At 39.2% G+C, this 27,179-nt stretch overlaps 1 protein-coding gene across 2 annotated transcripts; it reads right to left on the reverse strand.

Moving 5' to 3' along the window:
- Nucleotides 1–1,287: 1,287 nt before the first annotated feature.
- IKBIP (IKBKB interacting protein) lies at nucleotides 1,288–27,156 on the reverse strand. 2 transcript variants are annotated; one of them, XM_052640805.1, is made up of 3 exons: nucleotides 26,981–27,156; nucleotides 20,214–20,331; nucleotides 1,288–2,083 (listed from the first exon to the last, which is right to left on the reverse strand). In XM_052640805.1, exons 1-3 carry the CDS (start codon nucleotides 27,154–27,156, stop codon nucleotides 1,328–1,330), a joined length of 1,050 nt encoding a protein of 349 aa, XP_052496765.1. In that variant the 3' UTR covers nucleotides 1,288–1,327. The 2 variants fall into 2 exon arrangements, with proteins under 2 accessions (XP_052496765.1, XP_052496764.1); XM_052640804.1 differs by lacking the exon at nucleotides 1,288–2,083 and adding an exon at nucleotides 11,327–12,163.
- Between the last annotated feature and the right edge of the window lie 23 nt (nucleotides 27,157–27,179).

Raw genomic sequence — 27,179 nt, forward strand, 5'->3', positions numbered from 1 at the left:
ATTGCAATCAAGATATTGTAATAAATATCCTTCACCCCTCAAAATTTGCTTTTCTAAAAAGCTATATTTCCCAGGCAACCGCTGATTTATTTTCTGCCTCTATAGATGAGATTGGGTTTTCTCATGCTAATGTAATGCTGTTTTAATTATTTTTTAACGTGGACCATTTTTAAAGTCTACTGAATCTGTTACAATATTGCTTCTGTTTCATGTTTTGGTTTTTCGGCCAGGAGGGCCAGGAGCATGTGGGATCTTAGCTCCCAGACCAGGGATTGAACCCTCACCCCTTGCGTTGTAAGGTGAGGTCTTAACCACTGGACCACCAGAGAAGTCACCTGTAAGGCTATTTTAAATGTTAGAACTCCCTTCTTTGCTTTGGCCACTTCTGGTCACACCACCATACATGAGTCGTGCTGCTTTGGGGCAGCTTCTGTATGAGACTTGGCAAGCCCTCTGAAATGTACGCTGCCCCCACCTCCCAAACCCTTCTCTGAGTTGCCACTTCCCTACCTCATTTTAGGTGCCCTTTCCCTATTTCCTACAGCCATGAAGGACCCAGGAGGGCCTACATGATTCTTTTCCTGCAGCTCCCTGGTTGTTGTGACTTTTCTACTGATGGTTTCGCTGACTCTAAATGGATAATGCATGTTACAGCCCTGATCCTGATGGACAGTTCTCCAGATAAGACCCCACTTCACATACCATGCTCCTTGGCAGTCAGTGAGAGCAAGTGGGCATTCAGATCCTGCCTTATCTTGATTTCCCAATGCTAGACTGGCAGACCATGAGTGTGTGTACATTTGTGTGTGTGTGCATACATACATGGGCTTCCCAGATGGTGCTAGAGGTAAAGAACCCGCCTACAAATGCAGGACATGTAAGACACTTGGGTTTGATACCTGGGTCAGGAAGATCCCCTGGAGGGCATGGCAGCCTACTCCAGTATTCTTGCCTGGAAAATCCCACAGACAGAGGAGCCCAGAGGGCTATAGTCCATAGGGTCGCAAAGACTCAGACAGGACTGAAGCAACTTAGTATGCATGCATGTAAATGCATGAGTTTGTATATAAGGGGAATGCATAAGGTCCTTGCTATATAAAGTTGCAAACACGTTTTGTATAAAGTTCTAAACATGTTTTAGCACATTTATTTTGGGAAATCAAGTGCTTAGTCCTTCACAAATTTTTATTTTTACTGTACAAAATAGAACCTACTACAAAATAATATTTACTCCAAAATTTCATTATTTCTGGCTGTCAGTCTTTTTATAACATGACAGAGGTCCTACCAAAAAGAGTTATTTCAGTCTACTCTAAATAATTTCAGTCTAATCCATATCTGAAATGTGTTTTATCTCATCTTTCATATCTTTAATCTCAGCTCGGACTGTTGTTAAATTAGATATTTTCTCTTTTAAGAAAGCAATTTCTTTCTCTCTCTGTTGTAAGTCAGTAACCAGTCTCCCAATGCGTAGTGTTAAATCATTTACCAATGGTTCCAAGCGGGAAAAATCCTTCTTTAGATTATACACCTTTGGTTTTAGATCATTTGCAAAAGTCACTGTCTTCAGGACTTTCGCTCTGTCACTTTCTAAGCTTAAAAACCTATCTGTGTGCTTGCTGAAATCACCCTGTAGCTCAGAAAGTATCTTCTTAACAGAATTAATTCTTTGTGAATTTTCAGACGCTGTCTTTCGGAGCATTGCTGTTCGGTCAATGCTACTTGAAAGAAGGTCACCTATGTTTTTGACTGTATTTTTTTCTACTTTTTCTATTTTATTTTCCAGTTCTTGTACAGAATCTGTCAATGATGTTACATCAGTTACTAAACCTGACATACGTCGTATGTCTGTTTTAATCGTTGTAATCTTGAGACCCACATCTTTTGCCATGGAAGCTGTACTTTGGTCTACTTTTGCAACATCTTGAGAAACAGTCGTCAGATTGTTGTTCAGTATATCCTGCTTTTCACTTAGCCTGCTGGACCAGGTTTTCACTTCATAAATTTCTTCCTGTAGATGCTTTAGATGAGTAATTGTTTGAAAAGCCTTCAATTGTTCTATGATAGCTTCAGACTTCTGACACTGTAAGAAAATATAGTACCAGAATAATTAAATTGATTAAAAACTCAACATTTAAGATACAACTTAAATTTTAGGTGACATTTTAAACTATAAAGTTACTACTCTTCTGGAAAGCATTTGGTAAAAGATGCATTGTGTATTGCTACTGAATAGGAAGGAAAACATTAAAGAAATTTTATGTTACTACAAATGGCATTTTCCAGTTCTTTTTGCACCTTCAGTCCTCAGCATAGAGACAAAATGAGGGACAATGATGTTTTTTCAGTTGCTGGAGAAGGGAGGAGGAAGCCACCTGTACATAGGTACGTGTGTGTGTGTGTGTGTGTGTGTGTGTGTGTGTTAGTCGTTCATTCGTGTCTGACTCTGTGACCTCATGGACTATAGCTGGCCATACTCCTCTGTCCATGGAATTCTCCAGGCAAGAATACTGGAGTGGGTATCCATTCCCTTCTCCGGGGGATCTTCCCGACCCAGGGATAGACCCCAGGTCTCCTGCTTTGCAGGCAGATTCTTTACTGTCTGAGCCATCCGGGAGGCCCCTCCTGCAGATGAGCTGTAGTAAATTTGAGAGGTCATACACTGCGAAGAGTTGACTCATTGGAAAAGACCCTGATGCTGGGAGGGATTGGGGGCAGGAGGAGAAGGGGACGACCGAGGATGAGATGGCTGGATGGCAACACTGACTCCATGCACAGGAGTTGGTGATGGACAGGCAGGCCTGGCGTGTTGCGATTCATGGGGTCGCAAAGAGTCGGACAGGACTGAGCGACTGAACTGAACTGAACACTGCTGACACTATGTATAAAATAGGTAACTAATGAGAACATGCTGTGCAGCACAAGGAACTCTGCTTTCTACACTGTGGTGATCTGTATGGGAAGGAAGTCCAAAGGGGAGGAAAGTGGCTGATGCATTTTGCTGTATAGTTGAAACTATTACAACTATACTATACTTCAGTAGAAATTAATTAAAAATAAACTGGGGGGATCAAGACAACATGACCTCTGAAACACAAGTTTGTAGGTATAACAAGTGCCAGAATGAAGGGACTTTATTGTCGAATTACTTTCATGAAAACTTTTTTTGGGTATTGAACTAATTCCATTTAATTAGTGATCTCTGGAGAAGGCAATGGCAACCCACTCCAGTACTCTTGCCTGGAAAATGCCATGGACAGAGGAGCCTGGTGGGCTGCAGTCCATGGGGTTGCTAAGAGTCCGACACGGCTGAGCCACTTCACTTTCACTTTTCACTTTCATGCACTGGAGAAGGAAATGGCAACCCACTCCAGTGTTCTTGCCTGGAGAATCCCAGGGATGGAGGAGCCTGGTAGGCTTCTGTCTATGGGGTTGCACAGAGTCAGACACGACTGAAGCGACTTAGCAGCAGCAGCAGCAGTGATCTCTAAGTTCCTAGTATGTTGTAAGGCATGTGAAATCTGAGGGACATAAAGATGAACACAGCTTCAGCTGTGGCTTCAACTCTGTTCAGTAGTTAAATAATAGAGATGATGGATGTGTAAAAACAAAACAATAAACAAACAATTATCTCCAAGGTTCTAAAATTCCATGCTTCCAAATACAAGTCATTCTCACCTTTTTGGTTTTTCAGTGCCATCATCCTTCCTCACCATCCACTGAAAATTGATGTCTCTAAACTGTTTTGGTTTAACTTGGACACATTAGCTGATGACCATTTTGAGCCACACAACTGCCTGGAAAAACTTCAAGTTGTTATTTTTGTTGTTGTTGTTGTGTATATGTGTTATATAGTGGTTTGGGGGAAGCTGAGTTATTTTATTGTATTTTGAATATTTGAAGTTTTGTTGCATTGTGCTATTAGTTAATAAAGTTAAGAGGAAAAGGGGCAAATTGAAGTGCTGATTATGGTGATAAGATGGGTAAGTATCATGAACAATACAAAATTGAAAATTAAAACATACATGCTCAAAATCCATCCATGTTGTCATAAATGGCAGGATATCCTTCCTTCTGATGACTGAATATATAAATGTATTAAAGTATCATGCTGTGCACTTTAAATTTACACAGTTATATGCCAAATTTATTTAATTAAAAAATAAAACACGTCAGGCTTCAATTAAGTTTCAATCAGAAGATTAACTTACACCTGTGTGCTGTGTGCTAAACTATGAAGAAAAAAAATTAACAAATGTAAAACATATTTTCAAAGCCTGTGTCCAAACAGATATACACTGTGATTACATTGAAAAAAGAAATTCCATTTATAACATTAAGAGTCAGTTGTCCAACTTTAGCACATTTAACTTTCAGCTTGTTTCCTAGGAAAGCATTGTTTTAAAGTGGAAATTGTCTATCAGTTCAGTTCAGTCGCTCAGTCGTGTCCGACTCTTTGTGACCCCATGAATTGCAGCACACCAGGCCTCCCTGTCCATCACCATCTCCCGGAGTTCACTCAGACTCATGTCCATCGAGCCAGTGATGCCATCCAGCCATCTCATCCTCTGTCGTCCCCTTCTCCTCCTGCCCCCAATCCCTCCCAGCATCAGAGTCTTTTCCAGTGAGTCAACTCTTCGCATGAGGTGGCCAAAGTACTGGAGCTTCAGCTTCAGCATCATTCCCTCCAAAGAAATCCCAGGGCTGATCTCCTTCAGAATGGACTGGCTGGATCTCCTTGCAGTCCAAGGGACTCTCAAGAGTCTTCTCCAACACCACAGTTCAAAAGCATCAATTCTTCGGCACTCAGCCTTCTTCACAGTCCAACTCTCACATCCATACATGACCACGGAAATTGTCTATAGTTTCCTACTAAAAATCAAAACCAGCTTCATTCAGCAACATTTACTGTGCTGATATGTACTAGTTTGATCAGTAGTTTCTGCTTTCAGGAAGTTTGTCACTTAGTTTGGGAAAGAAAAATAATGTAAATAGATTATTTAAAATTCTGAAAAAATAAGGAATAAAAACCAAATATGCAGACTGAAAAATTTTTTTAAAAAATATGCAGTTTAAAGTCAGCAAGTTTTTTCCAAAATAATTGTATTTCTTCGATATGTTTTTTATGAATTGTCTTTCTTAAATTGCATTTGCCTGGTTCACTCAGGTAATCTGCTAGAGTTATTTTGGTAACATTACTTTAATTCTACTTAATGCAAATAAATATTTAATATGCTTGGAATATTATTTTTATGGAGGCTTAAAAAAGGAGCAGTCATATAGTTGCAAAGAAAAGACAAGCTGAAATGGGGCAGTAAAAAAGTTAATTCAAGGCCTCAATATCCCCTTTTTGCCCCATCATATATATTTGGTTCCAAAATATATTTTAAGATGATTCTCAATAGTTCTAGGCAGTGTTGATTAGTGGTGGGGAAGGTGGCCCAAAGGTTTTTTTTTTTAATCTTGGTAAAGAAGTTAAATTGTGAAAATGTTATAGTGGGTGTGACAGTAACAAATAGCCACAGCTAGGAAGGAAATCGAGCAGTAGTTGCAAAACCTTAAGTTTTACTTTTTAGGGGAAATTTTTGCAACAAATTATATTTGCTGAAAGAGATTCTCAAAGGTGAAAGGAGAAGGCTTACTTTCATCTATTTCATTCTAGGTTATCATTTATTAAAGTACCTATTCTGATAGAGTAGATGGCACCCCACTGCAGTACTCTCGCCTGGAAAATCCCATGGATGAGCCTGGTGGGCTGCAGTCCATGGGGTCGCTGAGAGTTGGACACGACTCAGTGACTTCACTTTCACTTTTCACTTTCATGCATTGGAGAAGAAAATGGCAACCCACTCCAGTGTTCTTGCCTGGAGAATCCCAGGGACAGCAGAGCCTGGTCGGCTGCCGTCTATGGGGTCGCACAGAGTCGGACATGACTGAAGCGACTTAGCAGCAGCAGCAGCAGCAGACATAACAGTATTAAACAATGAAGACATCTCAGAAAGGGCTAACTTTATTCTTAGAAGTATTAGATCATTAAGAAACTGCTAGTAAGCTTCTTTGTTTCACTTGTCAGCTTTAAAATAGTATATTATGAACTTCTATTGGTCTTCACTAAAATAGAAACTCAATACAGTATAGGAATAGCCTAGAAATTACTTCACTGAATTATGTTTATTATTACACAATGGCTTGTTTAAGCTATTTGCCTAAGATGAACAGAAGAGTTGGAGTCTATCAGCAGCTCAAAAGATTCACCCAGTAATTTAAATATTTACTAATATTCCTAGTCTTATCACATAAACAAGGTACTAAGCTAGATACTTTCAAATTGTGGTGCTGGAGAAGACTTTTGAGAGTCCCTTGGACTGCAAGGAAATGAAATCAGTCAATCCTAAAGGAAATCAACACTAAATATTAACTGGAAGGACTGGCTGAAGCTGAAGCTCCAATACTTTGGCCGCCTGATGAGAAGAACCAACTCAATGCATGAGACCCTGATGCTGGGAAAGATTGAGGGCAGGAAGAGAAGCGGGTGACAGAAGATGAGATGGTTAGATAGCATCACTGACTCTATGGACATCTCTAGGAGATAGTGGAGGACAGAGAAGCCTGGCCTGCTACAGTCCATTGAATTGCTAAGAATTGGACCCGACTTAGCGATTGAACAAGCAGCAGCTAGATGCTGCCCTGTAATGTTAAACATTGTCTTAATCTTCAAGCCAAAGCAACATGAGTCAAGGGAATGATTTTTGGATCCAATCAGCCTTCCAAAAACTTTGCTAAAGGATTTTTGAACCATACTAAGAGACCTGAAAATGTTATTGATCTCTAGAATTTAAAACCACTTAACACCAGAAGGGGCTTCCCAGCTGGCTCAGACAGTAAAGAATCTGCCTGCAATGCAGGAGACCCAGGTTCAACCCCTGGGTTGAGAAGATCCCCTGGAGAAGGAAATGGTGACCCACTCCAGTATTCTTGCCTGGAGGATCCCATGGATAGAGGAGCCTGATGGGTTATGGTCCATGGGTTCATAAAAGCTGGACATGACTGAATGACTGACTCTCTACACTGTAAAGCCAGAAGAGATTTTAGAAATTATTTGGTACAATTTCCCCATTTTACAAATTAAAAAACTGAGCCCCCAGAGTGCCCCAAAACACGCAGAGTTAGTGGCAAAGCCTAGGTTAAAAGATTCCAGTCTAAAGTTTTTTTCTCTTCCACTGCTTTCTCAGTCTTCCTAAATATCTACTGATTCCTTCTTACACCCAAGGCCCACATAATTTTAGGTCACAGTTAAAACTTTTGAGGGACTTATATATAGTTTAATGGCAACATAGTAGTGAACACATTTGGCTGAATTACAGCTTTCTGAATTCTCAAGATAGTGCTACTGATAGCTGATTTCTTCTTTTCCTTCTTGGTTGAACAGCAGCAGGTACAATGGGAGGTGAGCGGCCTCTGGAGTTGGACAGACTCAGCAGCAAGACTGTAAGATTTGGAATCTTGATCTGTCTCCTCATTTGTAAAAAGGGTCTCTTAGCTAGCAAAGCTGCGGTGAGAATTTGCAATAACACATGCAAAGTGCCTCGCACAGGGACAGAGACAGGGACAGGTAGGTACTCAATATGCAGAGCTGTTAGGATGATGATGGACCGTAGGCCTCCTAGCAGTGGGACACACAATAGGCTCCAGAAGGCTGGTTCTGTCTTCCTCTGCTCTGTAAAGCCGGGATGGAGCATTTTGACTAGTGTGAAATTAACAGTTCATAGCTGAACTGAAACAGATGCTGGGTGAATTTGCAGAGCACACCAAATGTGTTTGGTGAATTTGGAGCATCATTAATTTATAACAACATCATAATAATCTTTGCTCAAGATTATAGTCATACAAAGACCTACAATTAGATTAAAATTAAAATAATGCTGTTGGGAATTCCCTGGTGGTCCAGTGGTTTAGGACTCCTCACTTTCACTGCCAAGGGCACTGGTTCAATCCATGGTCAGGGAACCAAGATTTCCCAAAAGTCACACAGTATAGCCAGCCCCCACCCCGCCCCCCCAAAAAAAACCAAACCAAAAACATTAACTTTGTATCTTACAAATTTAGTCTTCTATCAAACCATACAGGCTAATAAATCAACATTTTTCATTGTATAATATAAAAATTCACCATTAGTCAACAGCTGCTCATCTTAACACAAAATTTAAGGAACTATTACTACAAATACACTTTTTTTTTTGCAAACAAATAGGATTTATTACAGAGAAGGCAATGGCACTCCACTCCAGTACTCTTGCCTGGAAAATCCCATGGGCAGAGGAGCCTGGTGGGCTGCAGTCCTTGGGGTTGCTAAGAGTCGGGGAATGAGCGACTTCACTTTCACTTTTCACTTTCATGCATTGGAGAAGAAAATGGCAACCCACTCCAGTGTTCTTGCCTGGAGAATCCCAGGGATGGGGGAGCCTGGTGGGCTGCCATCTATGGGGCTACACAGAGTCAGACACAACTGAAGCCACTTAGCAGCAGCAGCTCTCAGCATAGACATTGAGGGGGGTAAAGAGTCCCCCCAAATTCACTTTTAAACTTATAAAAAATTAGGTGCTTATTTTATAAGTGATTTATATGTGCTAATGAAAAAAGTGACACAGTATTCTAGAAGAAACTGATATAAAATTTATTATTAATTACAAAGATACAAAAATGTGTCTCAGAACATGGTAATCTTCCTTAAAGGAAAGACTAATAATGTAGCTTAATATCTGATACATTAGGGAACTTTCGGAAATTTAAAGGTTAAAGCGTCTGACTCCAGTGCAGGAGACCTGGCTTCGATCCCTGGGTCGGGAAGATCCCCTGGAGAAGGAAATGGCAACCCACTCATGGACAGAGGAGCCTGGTAGGCTACAGTCCACGGGGTCGCAAAGACTTGGACACGACTTCACTTTCACATGTTAAATAAATGAATTTAAGAAACACAGGAAGACAAATTAGGTACATTTAAATCTCTATACTTACACTTTTTAATAGGAAAACACCTGAATAAAGGAATACATACATATGTACATACATGTGCACAATATTTTCTCAAGAAATACTTGCAGAAGTGTAGCTTTCAGATTCTTTGTAACTGTCACTATAGAGCTCAGTGACCACCTTATTTCCATTTTATTTTCTGTAACCATCACTATGATAGATATTCCAGTTAATAATAAAGATGTATCATATCTGGTGACATGCCAAAAAATAGGTAAATATATAAAACTGAAGAGTGAAAGAGATCATACCTGTCCTGGCAGGATGGAGGCTGAAACGTAACAGTTTTGGCTAACTTTATAACCTATTTTATGAGTGTGAAAATAAAGAAAACAAATACAATTTGACAGTGCACACAGATAAGAATTTAGACATTCAGAAGTCAAGAAATTTAATGTTAAGATTCCAGAAATTAATGCTATGCTCCTTAATAGTAGCACTCTTTCAGGCTTACTTTTCTGGCTGTCTACTATAAATCTTCCTAATCCCAATGTAGCATTCATTTGGAACTTTTCCACAAATGTACAAATTTACATAATAAAACCACCTAACCACACCTATCTTTTGTAACTGACTGCTTTCACTAATTCCACTGAAATTGCATTACAAAACTGGGACTATAATTGGTTATTAGCAAGAAGAAACAAGAAAGAACTTCACTTCTGTGTGCAATTTTTGAAAATTAACTCAATTTTCAACTCCAACCTTGGACACTTTTTTTTTTTTTCAGTTTCTTTCTTTCTTGAAGGATAATTGCTTTACAGAATTTTGTTGTTTTCTGTCAAACCTCAACATGAATCAGCCATAGGTCTTGATACATTTGTTTACCAATAAAAGTCTTATGTGCTCCCCCAAACCTGTACGTTTCTGATTATCATTATTGCAAAAATCTGTCTAGGCCTCCCCTTAATTTCACTTCAATATGTCCATGTTTTATTCCTTGTGACTCTATTATATAATTTTGTGTAAATTAAAATTTTGTGTATGCTGTACAGTAGAAACTGACACAACATTATAAAGCAACTATACTCCGATAAAGATTAATTTAAATATAAAATAAAAAAATAAAATGACTGCGTGAAACAAATTTGGTTGGGTGATTGGTTTGGGGACTCTAAATGACATACTTTTAATTACCATAATTATCACATTATTTCTTATTTTGCTGCTTTTTCCTCTTTAAAATATGCCACAGGTTTATTGGTATATTTTTATTGTAAATAATTTATCTAGTGATCATGTACTGAGCAAACTCAAGAGTCTATAACACAGTTAGAACCTTAAAAAAAATAAAGGTATACAAAGATGTTCCCAAAGTCCATGCTTCAAAGGATCCACAATTAATTCAAAGGGAAATTCTTCAAAAAGAACAGGTTTACTTTTTTTAAAAAAAGTTCTTACAATTATCTTAACAGTTTAGAACCTTAACAAAAAGTAAAAATGTTTCCCAGGCTCCTCAGTTTCCAAAAAGTGCATTATCATTTCATTGCAAAGCACCCCAGGCATGTTTTATTTTGGACAAAATTGTCTGGATTCTTAGCCTGCAGTAAACTGCAACAGAAATGAAGAACTGGCGGAGGCAAACACATTACTGATCAACCTGATGGTAAGATCAGGTCAGTGCAACACTTTTTCAGGTGACAGGAAAGGTATAAGGAAGAGACATTAAGACTTGAAAAATAGCAAACTGAGGTCATTGAGTAAGGACATGAACACCTCTCAATAGCTCCTAGAAACAGTAATATATTTGGGTTCAATATAACAGATGAAATTCCTAATAATGTCTGTTAACTATTAGAAAGGGGATTCCCAAATGATGCTAGTGGTAAAGAATCTGCCTTCCGACGAAGGAAACACAAGAGACTCAGGTTCCATCTCTGGGTCAGGAAGATTCCCTGGAATAGGAAATGGTAACCTGCTTTGGCATTCTTGCCTGGAAAATTCCATGGAAAGAAGAGCCTGGTGGGCTACGGTTCATGGGGCCACAAAGATTTGGACACATCTGAGAGATTGAGCAGATACACAATTATCAGAAAAATATTTAAAAATATTAAGTATATACTTCAAAAAAGCAGAGAAACATTTTAAAAATAGCTCTATTTAAAATGGTTAAAATGAAAAATTTTATTGCTTAAAAAGATAAGGTTTGATTATTTGGATAATCCATTTTTGTGGTGTCTCACTTACTTTCTAATAATTTAGGATGAAGTGAGGCATATGGAAATAACTCAGAAGCCTGGAGCTAATCAGTGTGTGCATAATAGTGTGGTTCATCAGAATAAATGCAGTGCATTTAGAAATCACTATCGCTTTCTTTATTTTCTAGATTGTATTCTTCTGGAGTCCCCTTTTCTCTTGTGCTTGAATATACTATAAAATCGTGAACTTTTCCTTTGAGAACATCCAGGTCATTCTGCATCTTTAATATGCTATTGTCATACTGAATTCCTTCCAGGGTCTTCTGCATCTCCATGATTTCAGATACTGCTTTCAGCATATCATCTTCCATGTTAAACATCTGAAGGGTCAGGTCTTCCATTTTCTTTTCTGTCCCGATCAGATCCTGAGAGACTCTCAGAACAGAGCGAACAGCACTTTCAATCATCGGCAAATGTGTCTTGCATTCTTCAACTTTGGGTTCGTAGCTGGAGAGTTTGTTAGTCAGGTCTTCATCTCTGGCAAAGAGAGCATTCTGCTCCTCCTCTAACTTCTCCACCGCTTTTGTGTCGGAGCCAAGCTGCTCCTCTACTCGCAGAAGATCCTCTTCTTCTTGTCTCTGTATAGTTCTAATATTTCTGACTGTGCTGTCTTCCAAGTCTTTTAGCCTTTCAGTGAGCAATTTTATTTCCTGTTCAGCTGAGTTAATTTGGACAGTGACTTGAGAATGTATATGTTTTGATTCTGATTTGAAAATGTTTGTATTAACGTTCATTTCTTCTAGGCTTCTCTTCCAGAAATCTGTAACATTCTGGAATTTCTCATTAAGGCTTTTCATCTTTTGGGTGAGCATCTCTTCACTGGTTTGAATGTCATGCATGATTCTTTGGAGGGTGGCTACTTCCTGCTCAAACTGGGTCACCAAAGACATGGAGGATGTAGCTTCCTGCAGGATACTTTCAGTAGAGGCAAGCTGCATTTATAACACAAAACAATTCCCAAGGCTACTTAATAACTTTTATATTAGGGAAACACACTTTAGCAACAATGTGCCAAGTTCAAGTTCTGAAGATGTCTAAAATATCCAAGTACATCAGAATCATGCAGACAAAAGTAATTATTACTTAATAGTTTTTTTAAAAAACATTTAAAACACATTTAATAGATTAGGGCTATGGTACAAAAATACAGCTGTTTCTCATCCCTTGGTATGCACCTGTGCAGGATTGGTTTCCCTGCGGATACTGAAATCCATGGATGCTCAAATCCCTCATATAAAACACTGTAAAATGGCACAGTGTTTGCGTATTATAAACTAAATCATCTCTACGTGTAATTCCTAATACAATGTAAATGATATGTCAAGAGTTGCCAGTGAATGGCAAATTCAGATTTTGTTTTCTTAAACTTTCTGGATGTTTTCTTTGCAAGTATTTTTTGATACACGATTGAACACTTGGATGCAGAACCTATGGATATGGAGGGCAAACTATAAACATTGGAACTTCTAATCCTCAATATTGATTACCTGTACACTTTCAAATATTCCAAATAATGTTAAAGAAGCCTGAAATATATCACATTTCCTTCTTTTTTAATTCCAATGTAAATAAACTTAATTGTCATTTTAAGAGTTACTTGGCTTTTTAGAAACTGATTTAGTTACAAAATTTGTTAACTTTCCTAAGTTGTATGACTCTGGAAGACTTCCTGCCTGAAAATAAATTTGTTGACTGAGTTTTTGCAGGAAAGGTACTAGAATCAGACCTTATAGCTATCACAAAGGCAAAAAGTGAATTAAAAGATCAGTTTACAGAGATAACTCATGTCAAATAGTAAAGTGTTCTAAGTATCTAAAAATTATGGTAAACAGCAAATATCTTAAAGTATAAATATCTAAATATCTATAAATTATGGTAAGCTGTGGCACCTCCTACTATATCCAGAATATAGAAGAACCAGGTTGAGGACCTCTTTCTTAGTCTACCCTCACACACAGATAACAGCCTTAGAGACTACAGGAAGGCCTGGAAACAATCTTTAGTTTAGCAAATATCTGCAGCATTATGCTAAAGACATAGCACTGCACAAAACACAGTTCTGCCCTTGCACAGTTTAGTTTAATTGGAGAGAAAGTGAAGTGTACATGTGCTTAACAGGGAAAGAGTAATGGAAGCAATTACATAGGGTGTCCAAACCGAACTTCAATGACCAAGGACAATGTTATAGAAATAATATCTAATACCTGCTTCTAGTCACTTCCTCTAAATCATCCTACATACTACAGCCCGATTTACGATTTTAGAAACTGCTGTGTACATCGTGTGTGTGTGTTAGTCGCTTAGTCGTGTCTGACTCTTTGTGACCCCATGGACTCTAGCATGCCAGGCTCTTTTGTCCATGGAATTCTCCAGGCAAGAACACTGGAGTGGGTTGCCGTTTGCTTCTCCAAATGTACATCATGCTGCTGCTGCTAAGTCGCTTCAGTCGTGTCCGACTCTGTGCGACCCCATAGAAGGCAGCCCACCAGGCTCCCCAGTCCCTGGGATTCTCCAGGCAAGAACACTGGAGTGGGTTGCCATTTCCTTCTCCAATGTATGAAAGTGAAAAGTGAAAGTGAAGTTGCTCAGTCGTGTCCGACTTTTAGAGACCCCATGCACTGCAGCTCACCAGGCTCCTCTACCCATGGGATTTTCCAGGCAAGAGGACTGGAGTGGGGTGCCATTGCCTTCTCTGGATGTACATCATGGTGCAACATTAAAGAAAACCTCTCTTCAAGAAAATTAGAGATACCAAGGGAACATTTCATGCAAAGATGGGCTCAATAAAGGGCAGAAATGATATGGACCTAACAGAAGCAGAAGATATTAGGAAGAGGTGGCAAGAATACACAGAAGAACTGTACAAAAAAGATCTTCAAGACCCATATAATCATGATGATGTGATCATTAATCTAGAGCCAGACACCTTGGAATGTGAAGTCAAGTGGGCCTTAGAAAGCATCACTATGAACAAAGCTAGTGGAGGTGATGGAATTCCAGTTGAGCTGTTTCAAATCCTGAAAGATGATGCTGTGAAAGTGCTGCACTCAATATGCCAGCAAGTTTGGAAAACTCAGCAGTGGCCACAGGACTGGAAAAGGTCAGTTTTCATTCCAATTCCAAAGAAAGGCAATGCCAAAGAATGTTCAAACTACCACACAACTGCACTCATCTCACATGCTAGTAATGCTCAAAATTCTCCAAGCCAGACTTCAGCAATATGTGAACCGTGAACTCCCTGATGTTCAAGCTGGTTTTAGAAAAGGCAGAGGAACCAGAGATCAAATTGCCAACATCTACTGGATCATGGAAAAAGCAAAAGAGTTCCAGAAAAACACCTATTTCAGCTTTATTGACTATGCCAAAGCCTTTGACTGTGTGGATCACAATAAACTGTGGAAAATTCTGAAAGAGATGGGAATACCAGACCACCTAACCTGCCTCTTGAGAAATCTATATGCAGGTCAGGAAGCAACAGTTAGAACTGGACATGGAACAACAGACTGGTTCCAAATAGGAAAAGGAGTATGTCAAGGATGTAGATTGTCACCCTGCTTATTTAACTTCTATGCAGAGTACATCATGAGAAACGCTGAACTGGAAGAAACACAAGCTGGAATCAAGATTGCCGGGAGAAATATCAATAACCTCAGATATGCAGATGACACCACCCTTATGCCAGAAAGTGAAGAGAAGCTAAAAAGCCTCTTGATGAAAGTGAAAGAGGAGAGTGAAAAAGTTGGCTTAAAGCTCAACATTCAGAAAACGAAGATCATGGCATCTGGTCCCATCACTTCATGGGAAATAGATGGGGAAACAGTAGAAACAGTGTCAGACTTTATTTTTTGGGGCTCCAAAATCACTGCAAATGGTGACTGCAGCCATGAAATTAAAAGATGCTTACTCCTTGGAAAAAAAGTTATGACCAACCTAGATAGTATATTCAAAAGCAGAGACATTACTTTGCCGACTAAGGTCCGCCTAGTCAAGGCTATGATTTTTCCAGTGGTCATGTATGGATGTGAGAGTTGGACTGTGAAGAAGGCTGAGCGCTGGAGAATTGATGCTTTTGAACTGTGGTGTTGGAGAAGACTCTTGAGAGTCCCTTGGACTACAAGGAGATCCAACCAGTCCATTCTGAAGGAGATCAACCCTGGGATTTCTTTGGAAGGAATGATGCTAAAGCTGAAGCTCCAGTACTTTGGCCACCTCATGCGAAGAGTTGACTCATTGGAAAAGACTCGGATGCTGGGACAGATTGGGGGCACGAGGAGAAGGGGACAACCGAGGAGATGGCTGGATGGCATCACGGACTCGATGGACGTGAGTCTGAGTGAACTCCAGGAGTTGGTGATGGACAGGGAGGCCTGGCGTGCTGCGATTCATGGGGTCGCAAAGAGTCGGACACGACTGAGCGACTGAACTGAACCGAACTGAACTTACTACTTCCTCATGCTCCTAGGAGAAAGTGCCAAATTCTATAACCCCTCTATATCTATTTTCCTTCTACTTTGCCTAGCTAAGTTCTTTCCTTTGTTCAAGACTCAGGCCAGGCCTCCCTCAGCTCCTCAGTGCAGCTTTCCATCCTGGCCCTCACTCTGAGAGCCTGAACTCCTGTGGCACCAATTGTATTGCATATTTACCACTTATTTGGTACTTAGCACATATAACTCAAGAATTCTTGAGGGTTCATGCTATACCAGACTTGAGCTAGACACTGAGTATAAAAATACAGATAAAGTACAGTCCTTGACTTCACAAATTGATAGGGGAGATAGTGTTTCGGATCTTCTACGTCATGTATTCTGGATCCCTAATAAGATGTACTGAGTGTACTCTGCTTCACTGTTAGGAACTAAGGATATAGAGAAAAAAGACAGCATTTGCTCTAAGGAGCAGTGAAGGAGATAAACGAATTAACAACAACAATACAAATTACAGTAGATGATTATTTGTGCCATGCCAGAATTAGCACGGGGAGAAGGCATGCATAGAGGAGAAATCAGAAGTCTGGAGGAAATGAAGAGGTTTAGACTCTCAAATCCGACTCTAATAGGCTGATAAATTAAACAGGTGAAGCTAAGAAGGTTTCTAAATTCCTTAGAGGAAGAGATCATGTCTTATGCCTTTTTGTAGTGCTCATATCTCAGGGTCTAAAGAACATGTTTCTTGATGTTTAGGAGGAAAACCGTCCAGGAAACCTGGGTCTACCCCAGTCAGGACCTGAAGCAGTTCTAGGTGATAGTTCTAGGTGATTGTTTGATTGTTCCCAAACAATGCACAAACAGTGTCATTCTGAAACCTTGTTTAAAAATTATTTTTAGGTCTGGGGAAGAGGTGGCAGGGGCCATGTTGGGCCGTGAAAGTGGCAAGAAGAAGCCGCTGAAGCAGCCCAAGAAGCAAGCCAAGGAGATGGACGAGGGAGATAAGGCATTCGAGCAGAAGCAGAAGGCGAGGCAGAAGAAACTCGAGGAGCTAAAAGCAAAGGCTGCGGGGAAAGGCCCCCTGGCCACCGGTGGAATTAAGAAATCTGGCAAAAAATAAGCTGTTCCTTGTGCCTGAGGCAATGATGACCGTTAGCTCCATTTCTGTTTAAACACCTGGATTCCCTGCCATAATATCTGTTGCCACCTATAGCTAGAATCAAGTGTTGTCTTGGAACCTATTGTACATTTAAGAATAAACTTTTGTAAAAAAATATATATTTTTTTATTATACACCTGTAGACATAATGCAAGTTACTTTAAAAAGCAGTTCTGAGAAATACTTGTACATTGGTAACAGTATTATGTTTCGTTATCTTATTAGCAGCACTTTGAAGAGACAAGCTTATCTTCATCCAAGGTAATTTCTTGTTTGGGCTTCCCAGGTAGAGTTAGTGGTAAAGAACCCTGCCTGCCAATGCAGAAGACATAAGAGACACTGTTTCAATCCATGTGTTGGGAAGTTCACACAGAGGAGGACATGGCAACCCACTCCAGTATTCTTGCCTGGAGAATCCCATGGTCAGGGGAACCTGGATGGCTATATAGTCAATAGAGTCACAAAGAGTTGGACACGACTGAAGCGACTTTGTACACATGCAAGATAATCTCCTATTTAGGCTGTTCACCAGAGTTTCACTATAACCTAGAGACAGTATAACCCAGGAGACTCCAAGGACAAGATCAACTTCTCAGGATAATAAAGGTCTCAAGATTTAATCTGCAATTAATGAGTGACTGGTGCTCACACCAGTCATGTCTGACTCTTTGCAACCCTATGAACTGCAGCCCACCAGGCTCCTCTGTCCATGGGATTTTCCTGACAAGAATACTGGAGTGGGTTGCTACATTTCCTGTATCACAGGCAGATTCCTTACCACTGAGCCACCAGGGAAGTCCTGGAACACAATAGTTAGCATTTATGGGCTGTGAATATATTTTAATAGTTTTTCATTTTTTTTAAAAGTTAAATTCTTAAATTTATTACTGCTTGAAAGTTTTCAAAGAGTTTGCATATATATTGTATCTCATTTGATTATAATAAAAGTTTTGTTACTCTCCTTTAACAAGTGATGAAATGGAGGCCAAGAGAAGTTAAAGTGATTTTTCCCAGGTCACACAGTTTTGTGAGAGCCCATGTCTAGCTGTTTTCCCTCCTACTGTATGAAGCTGGCCTTTAAGGGCCTGCTCTGTAAAGAGGCAGCTATTGTTAAATTACTCCTAGGGCAGATTGGGAGAGAAAGAGCTTTGTGAAGATGGAATATTTCTTGAATCCTAGGATGATAATGGCACCCCACTCTAGTATCTTGCCTGGAAAATCCCATGGATGGAGGAGCCTGGTAGGCTGCAGTCCATGGGGTTGCTAGGAGTCAGATAAGACTGAGTGACTTCACTTTCACTTTTTACTTTCATACATTGGAGAAGGAAATGGCAACCCACTCCAGTGTTCTTGCCTGGAGAATCCCAGGGACGGGGGAGCCTGGTGGGCTGCTGTCTATGGGGTCATACAGTGTCAGACATGACTGAAGTGACTTAGCAGCAGCAGCAGGATGATATTTTAAATATCTGCTTCAAAAGCATTTATTTATTTACTTTTAATTGAAGTATAGTTGATTTATAATTTTATATTAGTTTCACGTGTACAACATAGTGATTCAATATTTTTATTTTTTATTTATTTATTTATTTTCAATATTTGTATAGATTATACTTCATTTGAAGTTATTACAAACTAATGGCTATATTTCCCTGTGCTATAAAATATATTCTTGTTGCTTGCAAAATCTTTTTAATTGCTGCCAAATTTTTTCATTTAAAAAGGAAATCTTTGGGACTTCTCTGGCAGTTAAGAGTCTGAGCTTCCACTGCAGGGAGCAAGGGTTCAATCCTTGGTCAGAAATGAAGATCCTACATGCTGTGTGACATGGCTGAAAAGAAAGGAAATCTTTCTTCAATAGCATTTAAGTACATGAATTTTCTATTTCTTGGAATTTTTCTATCATGTTTGCTCTAATTAGAGGGCCCTAGATAACTATTTTGGAGAAGGCAATGGCACCCTACTCCAGTACTCTTGCCTGGAAAATCCCATGGATGGAGGAGCCTGGTGGGCTGCAGTCCAGGGGTCGCTAAGAGTCCGACATGACTGAGTGACTTCACTTTCACTTTTCACTTTCATGCATTGGAGAAGGAAATGACAACCCACTCCAGTGTTCTTGCCTGGAGAATCCCAGGGACTGGGGAGCCTGGTGGGCTGCCCAGTCTATGGGGTTGCACAGAGTCAGACACGACTGAAGTGACTTAGCAGCAGCAGTAGCAGCAGATAACTATAATCAGATTTCATCTTGAGCTCTAGGTCAAAATACAAACTCTTGCAACACCTTTCCAGGGGCCCCTAAACTCATGCTCCATGCAATTCACTGGCATGTGTGAGGGATAATTTTCATCCACGATTCTTTTCTTCTGGGGGATTTTAGGCTCATTCTGTGCATCAGGTGGCAGGAACTTAGGCCATCTATTTAATTTCTATTTTGCAACCTCCTTGTGTACCCTGGTGCCAAACACAAGTCCTTTTTTACCTTATGACAGGAGTAAAGGTTTAGTGAATGAATAAATGAAAAAAACAAGCCATATTTCCCAATGATAGCTTGGTCCCTGGTAGCCAGATAAGGCCCAGCTGATGCCTTACTGGTTGCACCTGATCCTCTTTTGAGACAACTAGGTAGTAAAAAATTTATCTGTCTCACATTTCTAAAAATCACAGTAATAATGCACTTACATTTACAGCTTGAAGAACTACAACATAGATTTGGATTTTAATTTTCATGTGGCTATAAGCAATATTTATTTCAGGTTTGTTGTTGTTTAGTCACTAAGTTGTGTCCGACTCTTTTGTGACCTCATGAACTGTAGCCCGCCAAGCTCTTCTGTCCATGACATCTCCCAGGCAAGAATACTGGAGTGGGTTGCCATTTCCTACTCCATGGAACCTTCCTGATCCAGAGATAGAACCCGCATCTCCTGAATTGCAGGCAGACTCTTTACCATCTGAACCACTGGGGAAGCCCCTTCTTTTAGGTTAGTCATTCTTATATGCATATGAATATGTATATACTTGCCAAGTAGAAATAAAACAAAAACCGGTGGATCTTTGCCCAACAAGAGCTACTGCTATTCTAAGTTTATACCTAAATATCAATTATATTTTCCGTGCCCTAGACATTTCATATTTAAATAGAAAGTTGAGGTCACATCAATATAAGAAGATTGGTCCTTTTAAACAATAACAGTTGTTATATATTAAGAAAAGTCTTGTCCTTTCAAAATGTAATCTAAGGTTAGCTTAGACTGAAGGGAGAATGTGAACAAGCAGGAAAAACAGCAATGGTTAAAGTACTAATGGTCTAAAAGGCAGGAGAAAATAATTTATGAATGGGGTAGAAGGGGGGCAATGGGGAAGAAAAATGGTAAAATCTCTCCAAATATGTCAATTAATAATTACCTTTTCTGAAATTAAACTGATTTTACTTTGAAGTCCTTGGAATTCACTGGTTTCCATCTTCAGTAACTGGTATTGGTTTTCCACCTTTGCAAACTTTTCTGACTGCTGAAATACAAACCTAGAAAAGGTGAAAAACAGGTCATTACTTTCTAATTCATACCCACTAAAGTCTGAACGTTAAAGCAGTATTTTTGCCCACTCTGGTATTGCTACTGCTACTGCTAAGTAACTTCAGTCGTGTCTGACTGTGTGACCCCATAGACGGCAGCCCACCAGGCTCCCCTGTCCCTGGGATTCTCCAGGCAAGAACACTGGAGTGGGTTGCCATTTCCTTCTCCAATGCATGAAAGTGAAAAGTGAAAGTGAAGTTGCTCAGTCTTATTTGACTCTTAGTGACCCCATGGACTGCAGTCTACCAGGCTCCTCCAAGGACAACATAAATTCTGGTGTAGATAGTTTATTTCAACAAACATGAGTTTATTCCAGCAAACATTGGGAGAGCTTGATGTGTAGTTGGGTACTGGTTTAATTGTACATTGAAATAAGAGTGAAACACTGCCCTTCTTCAAGTTTACAGCTCAGTAAGTGAGATGAGGTAACATCTATAATAGAAATTACATGCAAGAAACATTTGGAAGAAAGAAATAATGAATTATTTAGAGTGAGATATGTGATCTCTACTATTTTTTCAAGGAGATATTTGAGTAATATCTAGAAAATAAGTGTTTTACACTGAGATGTAGGAGAAGCAAAAGTTATCTAAGTTAAAAAAGCATTTTAAAATAAAACTATAGGAGAAAAAAAAGCAGTGGAGTGGAAGAGAGAGGTGATGATTATTAGAAGTCAAAATATATCAGGAGTCAAAACTGAAAACAGAAATCATTGTCCATGTGACAATTCAACACATGGGCTTTTCAAGGTGTATAGTATGTACAGTTGATTACACCCTAAATTATGAGCTGCAAGTGTCCTTTAGATGCCAATCTAAAATTGGAATGCATTCTCCATCTGGTAAAAGGTAAAAGCACAAAAAAATTATCCCAATCTTAAAAACAATAATCTTTTGTTTGTAAGGGCTTGAAATGACCAGGCACAAAAGGAATGTTTTGGATCTAGCACCATTTTGGTTAAGTTATTTTGACTTAATTCTTTGGGCCCAGAAAAAGTAGCAGCTGAAATTCTTTGTGTATTTATTGTTATCAAATCACCAACTCGATAGACTGAGTCTGAGCAAGCTCCAGGAGTTGGGGATGGATGGGGAAACCTGGCATGCTACAGTCCATGGGGTTGCAAAGAGTCGGGCACAACTCTGAACTGAACTGAGTCATCAAAAAGCAGTGGCACAGGGAATTCTTTAGTGATCCAGTAGTTAGGACTCAGCGCTCTACTGCCAAGAGCCCCTGGGTGGGGAAGTAAGATCTCAAAAGTGGCAAACCCTGTGGTGTGGCAAAATAAAAAAGCAGTGGAGCAAAACCATAGGAACCGAAAGTGAAGTGACAGTCACTCAGTCATGTCCAACTCCTTGTGACCCAGGCCAGAATACTGGAGTGAGTAGCTGTTCCTTCCTGCAGGGAATCTTCCCAACCCAGGGATCGAACCCAGGTGTCCCACATTGCACGCAGATTCTTTACCAGGTGAGCCCCAAGTGAAACCCAATAGGAACTGGAGGAGTGACTTAATCAGAGTATGTGGGTTGGTGGTTCAAAAGCTTCAGTGCATATTGGAGACAACTGGCAGCTTTAAAAATGTGTAATGTCTAGGTCCTACCACAGAAATTCAGACTTAGTTGATTTGGGATGTGACTTAGACATTATACATTTTCAAACCTCCCAGCCAAGCTGAGAATGACTAACTGACACTATTGTAAAAACAGTGGAAGACAGAGCGAAAGACAAACATTTAAAGGTTCCAAAACTCAATGGACAGGTGAAAGACTTCTGACTTTTGTGAGTCAAACTCATAGTCATCATTAGGCTGTTACTTAAAACTGTACAAAACTAAAATGGATTTTTTGTGTTTTTAAACAAATGTTTACAGTGTTGGATGAAATAAATTTCTTTTGATAACGGCAAATATTTATCCTATGAGATAAGTGATTTAAGTAAGCAAGCCCAGGTTGCATAATTAGTACAGATTGACTTCTCCTGTGTTAATATGAACTTTTGAACAAAACTTCTAGTTGTTAAAAAACACTATTATCCTAATTTCAAAGAAAGATGTGTAGAAAACTCTTTTCTGATTGGCTATTTCATTGTTGACATTTAAGAGACCAGTAGACAGAGGGGAAGAAAAAAGACCGCTCCAAAGAAAAGCCTAATTTCAGGAATTGGTTTTATCATCCATTACTCCACAGTGTTAACTCATGGATTTGCTCTATAGATCAATATGTTCATTTAGAATAAAATCATTTATAGAGGGAACTTTTTGTGAAGGTTGATCCATTAAAGTTCATTACAGGACTTCTCATTTTATTTAATCTTTTTAATATTATCTCTGCACGTCTCAAAATCTCAAATATTAAGCAAAAACTTGAAAACTGTATATGAATGATCATTTCTGATGATAATTTGCAGTTTTTTTTTCATAGTTAGCTTCTCACCAAAATGGAAAAAAATTCACCATTTCTAGATATGAATAATGCATATAAGGAAAAACAGGTATAAAGTTTATTTAGTGTGTAATGAAAATAATCAACAGTGGTCTGTATGATGCTGAGTTAAAATACATTTCTTTTTTGGCCACATCCCATGGCATGAGGGATCTTATTTCCCCAACCAGGGATGAACCTGAGCCCCCTACAGTGGAAGCTCAAAGCCCTAACCACTGGACCACCAGGGAATTCCTGGTTTATTTTTCACTTAGAAGTGCCAGACACTATTCTAAGAGCTTTGTAAATATTAACTCATTTAACATTAAGGAAGAGGATGATTTTCTAGAAGCCAAAAATACACACTGAGAGAAGGTGGTTTCAAGTCTGAAACAGTAATTTTTGAAACTGGCATCTGGATAAGTGCCCAAGGTGCTTTGTTTCATTTTAGGGATTTTTAAACAGGAGCAGTTCAAAACCTCCTTACTCCCATCTTCCTTCCCTTAGATAAGACAACAGTTAGGGTCTGCTAAGGGATAGGAGAAGAAAGAAAATGATTATAAACAATTCTGGGCTAGGGATTTCTATTTCTAGACTCTTGGCCTGTTTGTGGATTAATACTAAAGGTGGACATACTAAAGGGCATACTAAAGGAATACTAAAGGATTCAACATATTGGTTGAATGTGAAGCTGGGCAACTTTGGCACTGCTATTCGCTAGCTGTACAACCACCCTAGGCAAGTTATTTAACTTACCTTTGCTAGTTGCCGCATCTGTAAAGTGGGGATTAGGGTGTTGTAGAGATTAAATAGGTTTGTATTTATAAAGTTCTTACATTTCTTGGAACATAAAACATCAACTATTCTAAGTACCTTGACTTTTTCTTTTGAATTACTTTGTGTACCTTCATTTCCCATCTTCAGACAAGCCAAGAGTGGTAAAATAGATCAATAGGGCTCTCTTCTACTTACTGTTGATATCATTACAAGCTCCAGGTCTGTTTGAACCAGCCTTGGGTTTACAGCCAACAAAGGATGGAATGAATGGATGAGATCCACTAAAAGGAAAAGAAGCACTCTCTTACCCTGTGTTTTGAGGCCTCATTTCACTATCATAGTTAAAGATTTTAAAGGTATGGATATATAGGAAAAGGCCTTAGATGAACTGGTTACCTTAGTGTAAGCCTTAACAAAAAGAATCTTTCTGACTCCTTCATAATCCATTGCAGTTTACAGAGGTCTCATATAGATTCAGGGCCCTTAGGAATAAACCATGCATTTCCTTGTGTTGGCAGACAGCTAATTGAGGATATATATATACACAGGATTTTCTCTGGCTCTGTTTCAATTAGTAATAAGAGGCAACCCACAAGAAGCTATTATCATGAACCCTCTGCAAGCAAGGGAGTTCCAGGGCGACTTCTAGGGTCAGTACCCATTTAGCCATGTTTCATACCACAACTTCATTTTTAACATAATACTGAACGTTCAGGAAAACAATGACCATATTCCATTAAAAAAAAAAAAATCAAGACAATTAAAGGATACCTCTTTTAAACTCTACTAATGACAACAAAAGCTGAAAAAATGGAGTTAGCAAAGATTTTGCTGCTAAAAAGTTGTATTAGTTGATAGAAGAAAAAAAATTCCTAAATTATCTGATTGCTGAAAGAGCTTTTGACTTTTGATATATAATTATCACAAATGCTATGGCAAACTTTTATAAAAGCAATTAGAGAATCTATTCAAATTTCCAGAAGGAACCTAAAATTTTACAATGGAACTTCTAGTTGACTAAATTTCTGTGTAATAAGATAAGCTTTTAAGACTTTGTGTCTTGTTTAGTAACTTCATAACCTTTAAAAACTTTTTGAAAGCATAATGTCTTCAATACTCTTATCTGGAAAATTTCCGTAAAGAATTTATAAATGAGGTATGCAAACCCAGCATTCAGGCCCTACAGTCCTGAGCAACTCTTACCTCTATCTTATTGTTAAGCTGACATAAGATGAATATCAGCACTTCATTTAACTGTGAAATGTTTAAGTACCACTATTTTATTATGCATTGTCTCTGTTTATTTTCCAAACAAGGATCCAAAGACTAAAAGTTTGAAGATCCTGAAACAGTGATGCCTTGAAATCCTCCTTGGACAGTGCCAAGGGTTCAAATCTCTGCCCTTAGACTCACTCCTAAGCTGTATTTAGGCGCACATATTCAATTTTGTATTTAAATAACTAGGACAGTCAGTACAGTAAGCATTTTCAATACAACGATCTTTAGGTGCTAATCCTAGTGGTAAAAATGCCAGTGGCTTAGTTATAATTCCAGTGTGCTTTTTAGTATTTTCAGATTCTAAATATTTTTAGAAAATTCTTCCTGTCTTAATAATTTGTTATTCCCAAATTTATCACAAGTAGCTATTTGCTATCATGACTGAATTTATACTTCAACTCTTGTGGCAAAAGATTTCACCAGAGCAATAACAATTATTGAATTTGTCCATTTTAGAAATAATGTTTGAGCATTGTTTTATTAAGTTGCAGACACAGTTCAAATAAAATCTTCCTACTTGAATATAATTGTTTGTTTCTTATTGTAGGCACTAACAGTAAATTCCTGAGCTGAAGTGTCTGCTTTTCAACAGCTTTCTCCTTTATAGATTCCTATTAGTGAGCCTTCCCAGGATAGTAACTAAATTATTGAAAAGCTGAACATTTTCTGAAGTAATTTATCTCATATGAATATGAATTTCTGGATAGTTAATAAGAATTAATGAATGCAGTAACTAAAACCAGTTGTATTAGGTTCCAGAAAGAAGCAACCTATATATTTTAGCCTACTAAGTTCTAGTTCTGAACAACTTTGCCAGCAGTTTTTGATTTACCCAAAGAAACTCATGCATTTTAAGACATAAAACCAGTTTATTTAAAACAGTAAATTCTGTACATTTAAGATCAAAATATTCAATAAACAAATATACTATATTAGTAAGATAATTTATCTCTTTGAAGAGAATATTTAATAATCAACATTTCACTTTATTGTATTAGTAACATTTTATTGACTTCGACTCAGGATGAGTGATTAGTATACTTCAACATTTACTAGCATCAAAAATAATCTAGACGAAAGGACATCTGGGGTCGCTTCTAGAATCCAATTACTCTTGAACACGAGTAACTATCTTCTAAACACTTCAAAAATGGGTGAAAAATGGAGGGAAACTCTAAAGCATCAGTCTCGTTAGTAAAGTGAAAGAGGTTAATCCTAAAGGATATGGTTGAGGAAAATAAGTTGGTTGTAAGGTTATTTCTTAATATTCATTTTTCCTATGACATCAATATATCGCTATTTGCTTGGTTTAAAAACTATATATATGTACTTTTAGGTGAACACAATTTCTATACTTTTGTAGCTTTCCAATACTAAAATTCAGTCCGTAACTTAGGAGTAGACTTTGAACGCAGGCACATTGATTCAAATATGAGCATTCCTCCAAAATTTGATATCAAGAACATTGGTTCTTTAAGATCATAATGAACTTTTTCCTTTTCAAGTTGTAAACGTTGCCACAAGGCATTGATGGGGTGGAGCAAATTTGTCCCAAATGCACAGTGGACAGGAAGTAACGCTATAAAAACGGGAACGCTTCAGTCGTGAAGAATGCGCTTAATGAAGTTTGGCCGAACGTACGTTTCTTAATAGCCTAACTGAAGTGAAAGTGTTAGTCACTCAGTTGTGTCCGACTCTTAGGGACCCCACGGACTGTAGCCCACCAGGTTCCTCTGTCCATGGGATTCTCCAGGCAAGAATACTGGAGTGGGTTGCCATTCCTTTCTCCAGGGGATCTTTCCAACCCAGGTCTCCTGCACAACTGGCAGATTCTTTACCATATGAACCACCAGGGAAGCCTCTTAATGGCTGCCTCATTCTCAAATATTAGCCTCAACTCCAGTTGGGCGATCAGGCACGCAGGCAGTACAAGAAATGAGCGAAAGGGAAAATAAAAGCTGCGCCGTCCCTTCTTTGGGGTTGATGTAGAGAAACAGAAGCGGCAAGTTTGGGAGCTGGAGGTCAGCAGGATGCCGAGCGGTGCGGGGCTGGGGCAGAGGCGGGAGCCCAAGGAGAGGGCAAGCACGGGAGGCCAGACACGGCCCAGCGGCCTCAGACCACTTACCAGGCCAGGCCCAAGCACGTCCCCAGCGACAGCAGGCTCACGCCGGTCCGGGGGTCGGCCCAGCCCCTGCCTCCACCACCCCGAGCCTCGGGACTCTTCCCGCCCTCGCTCCGCTTCCCAGGCTCCGCCGGGGCTCCCTTCGTCCCCGACTTCTTCCGGCTCTTCACCTCGGACATGTCTGGAGGTCCCCAGGACAAAT

The sequence above is a fragment of the Budorcas taxicolor genome, chromosome 5 (genome assembly GCF_023091745.1).
Source record: "Budorcas taxicolor isolate Tak-1 chromosome 5, Takin1.1, whole genome shotgun sequence".
Classification (NCBI taxonomy): Eukaryota; Metazoa; Chordata; class Mammalia; order Artiodactyla; family Bovidae; genus Budorcas; species Budorcas taxicolor.

What these genes read in the sequence shown, in the direction of transcription:
- IKBIP (XM_052640804.1), bottom strand. Translation starts at nt 27,156, where the DNA reads ATGTCCGAGGTGAAGAGCCGGAAGAAGTCGGGGACGAAGGGAGCCCCG. An exon ending in ACGTGCTTGGGCCTGGCCTG is followed by an intron (nt 20,332 to 26,980) that starts GTAAGTGGTCTG and finishes CACCTTTTCTAG; the next exon opens with GTTTGTATTTCAGCAGTCAG. An exon ending in TCAGTTTAATTTCAGAAAAG is followed by an intron (nt 12,164 to 20,213) that starts GTAATTATTAAT and finishes TTATAAATGCAG; the next exon opens with CTTGCCTCTACTGAAAGTAT.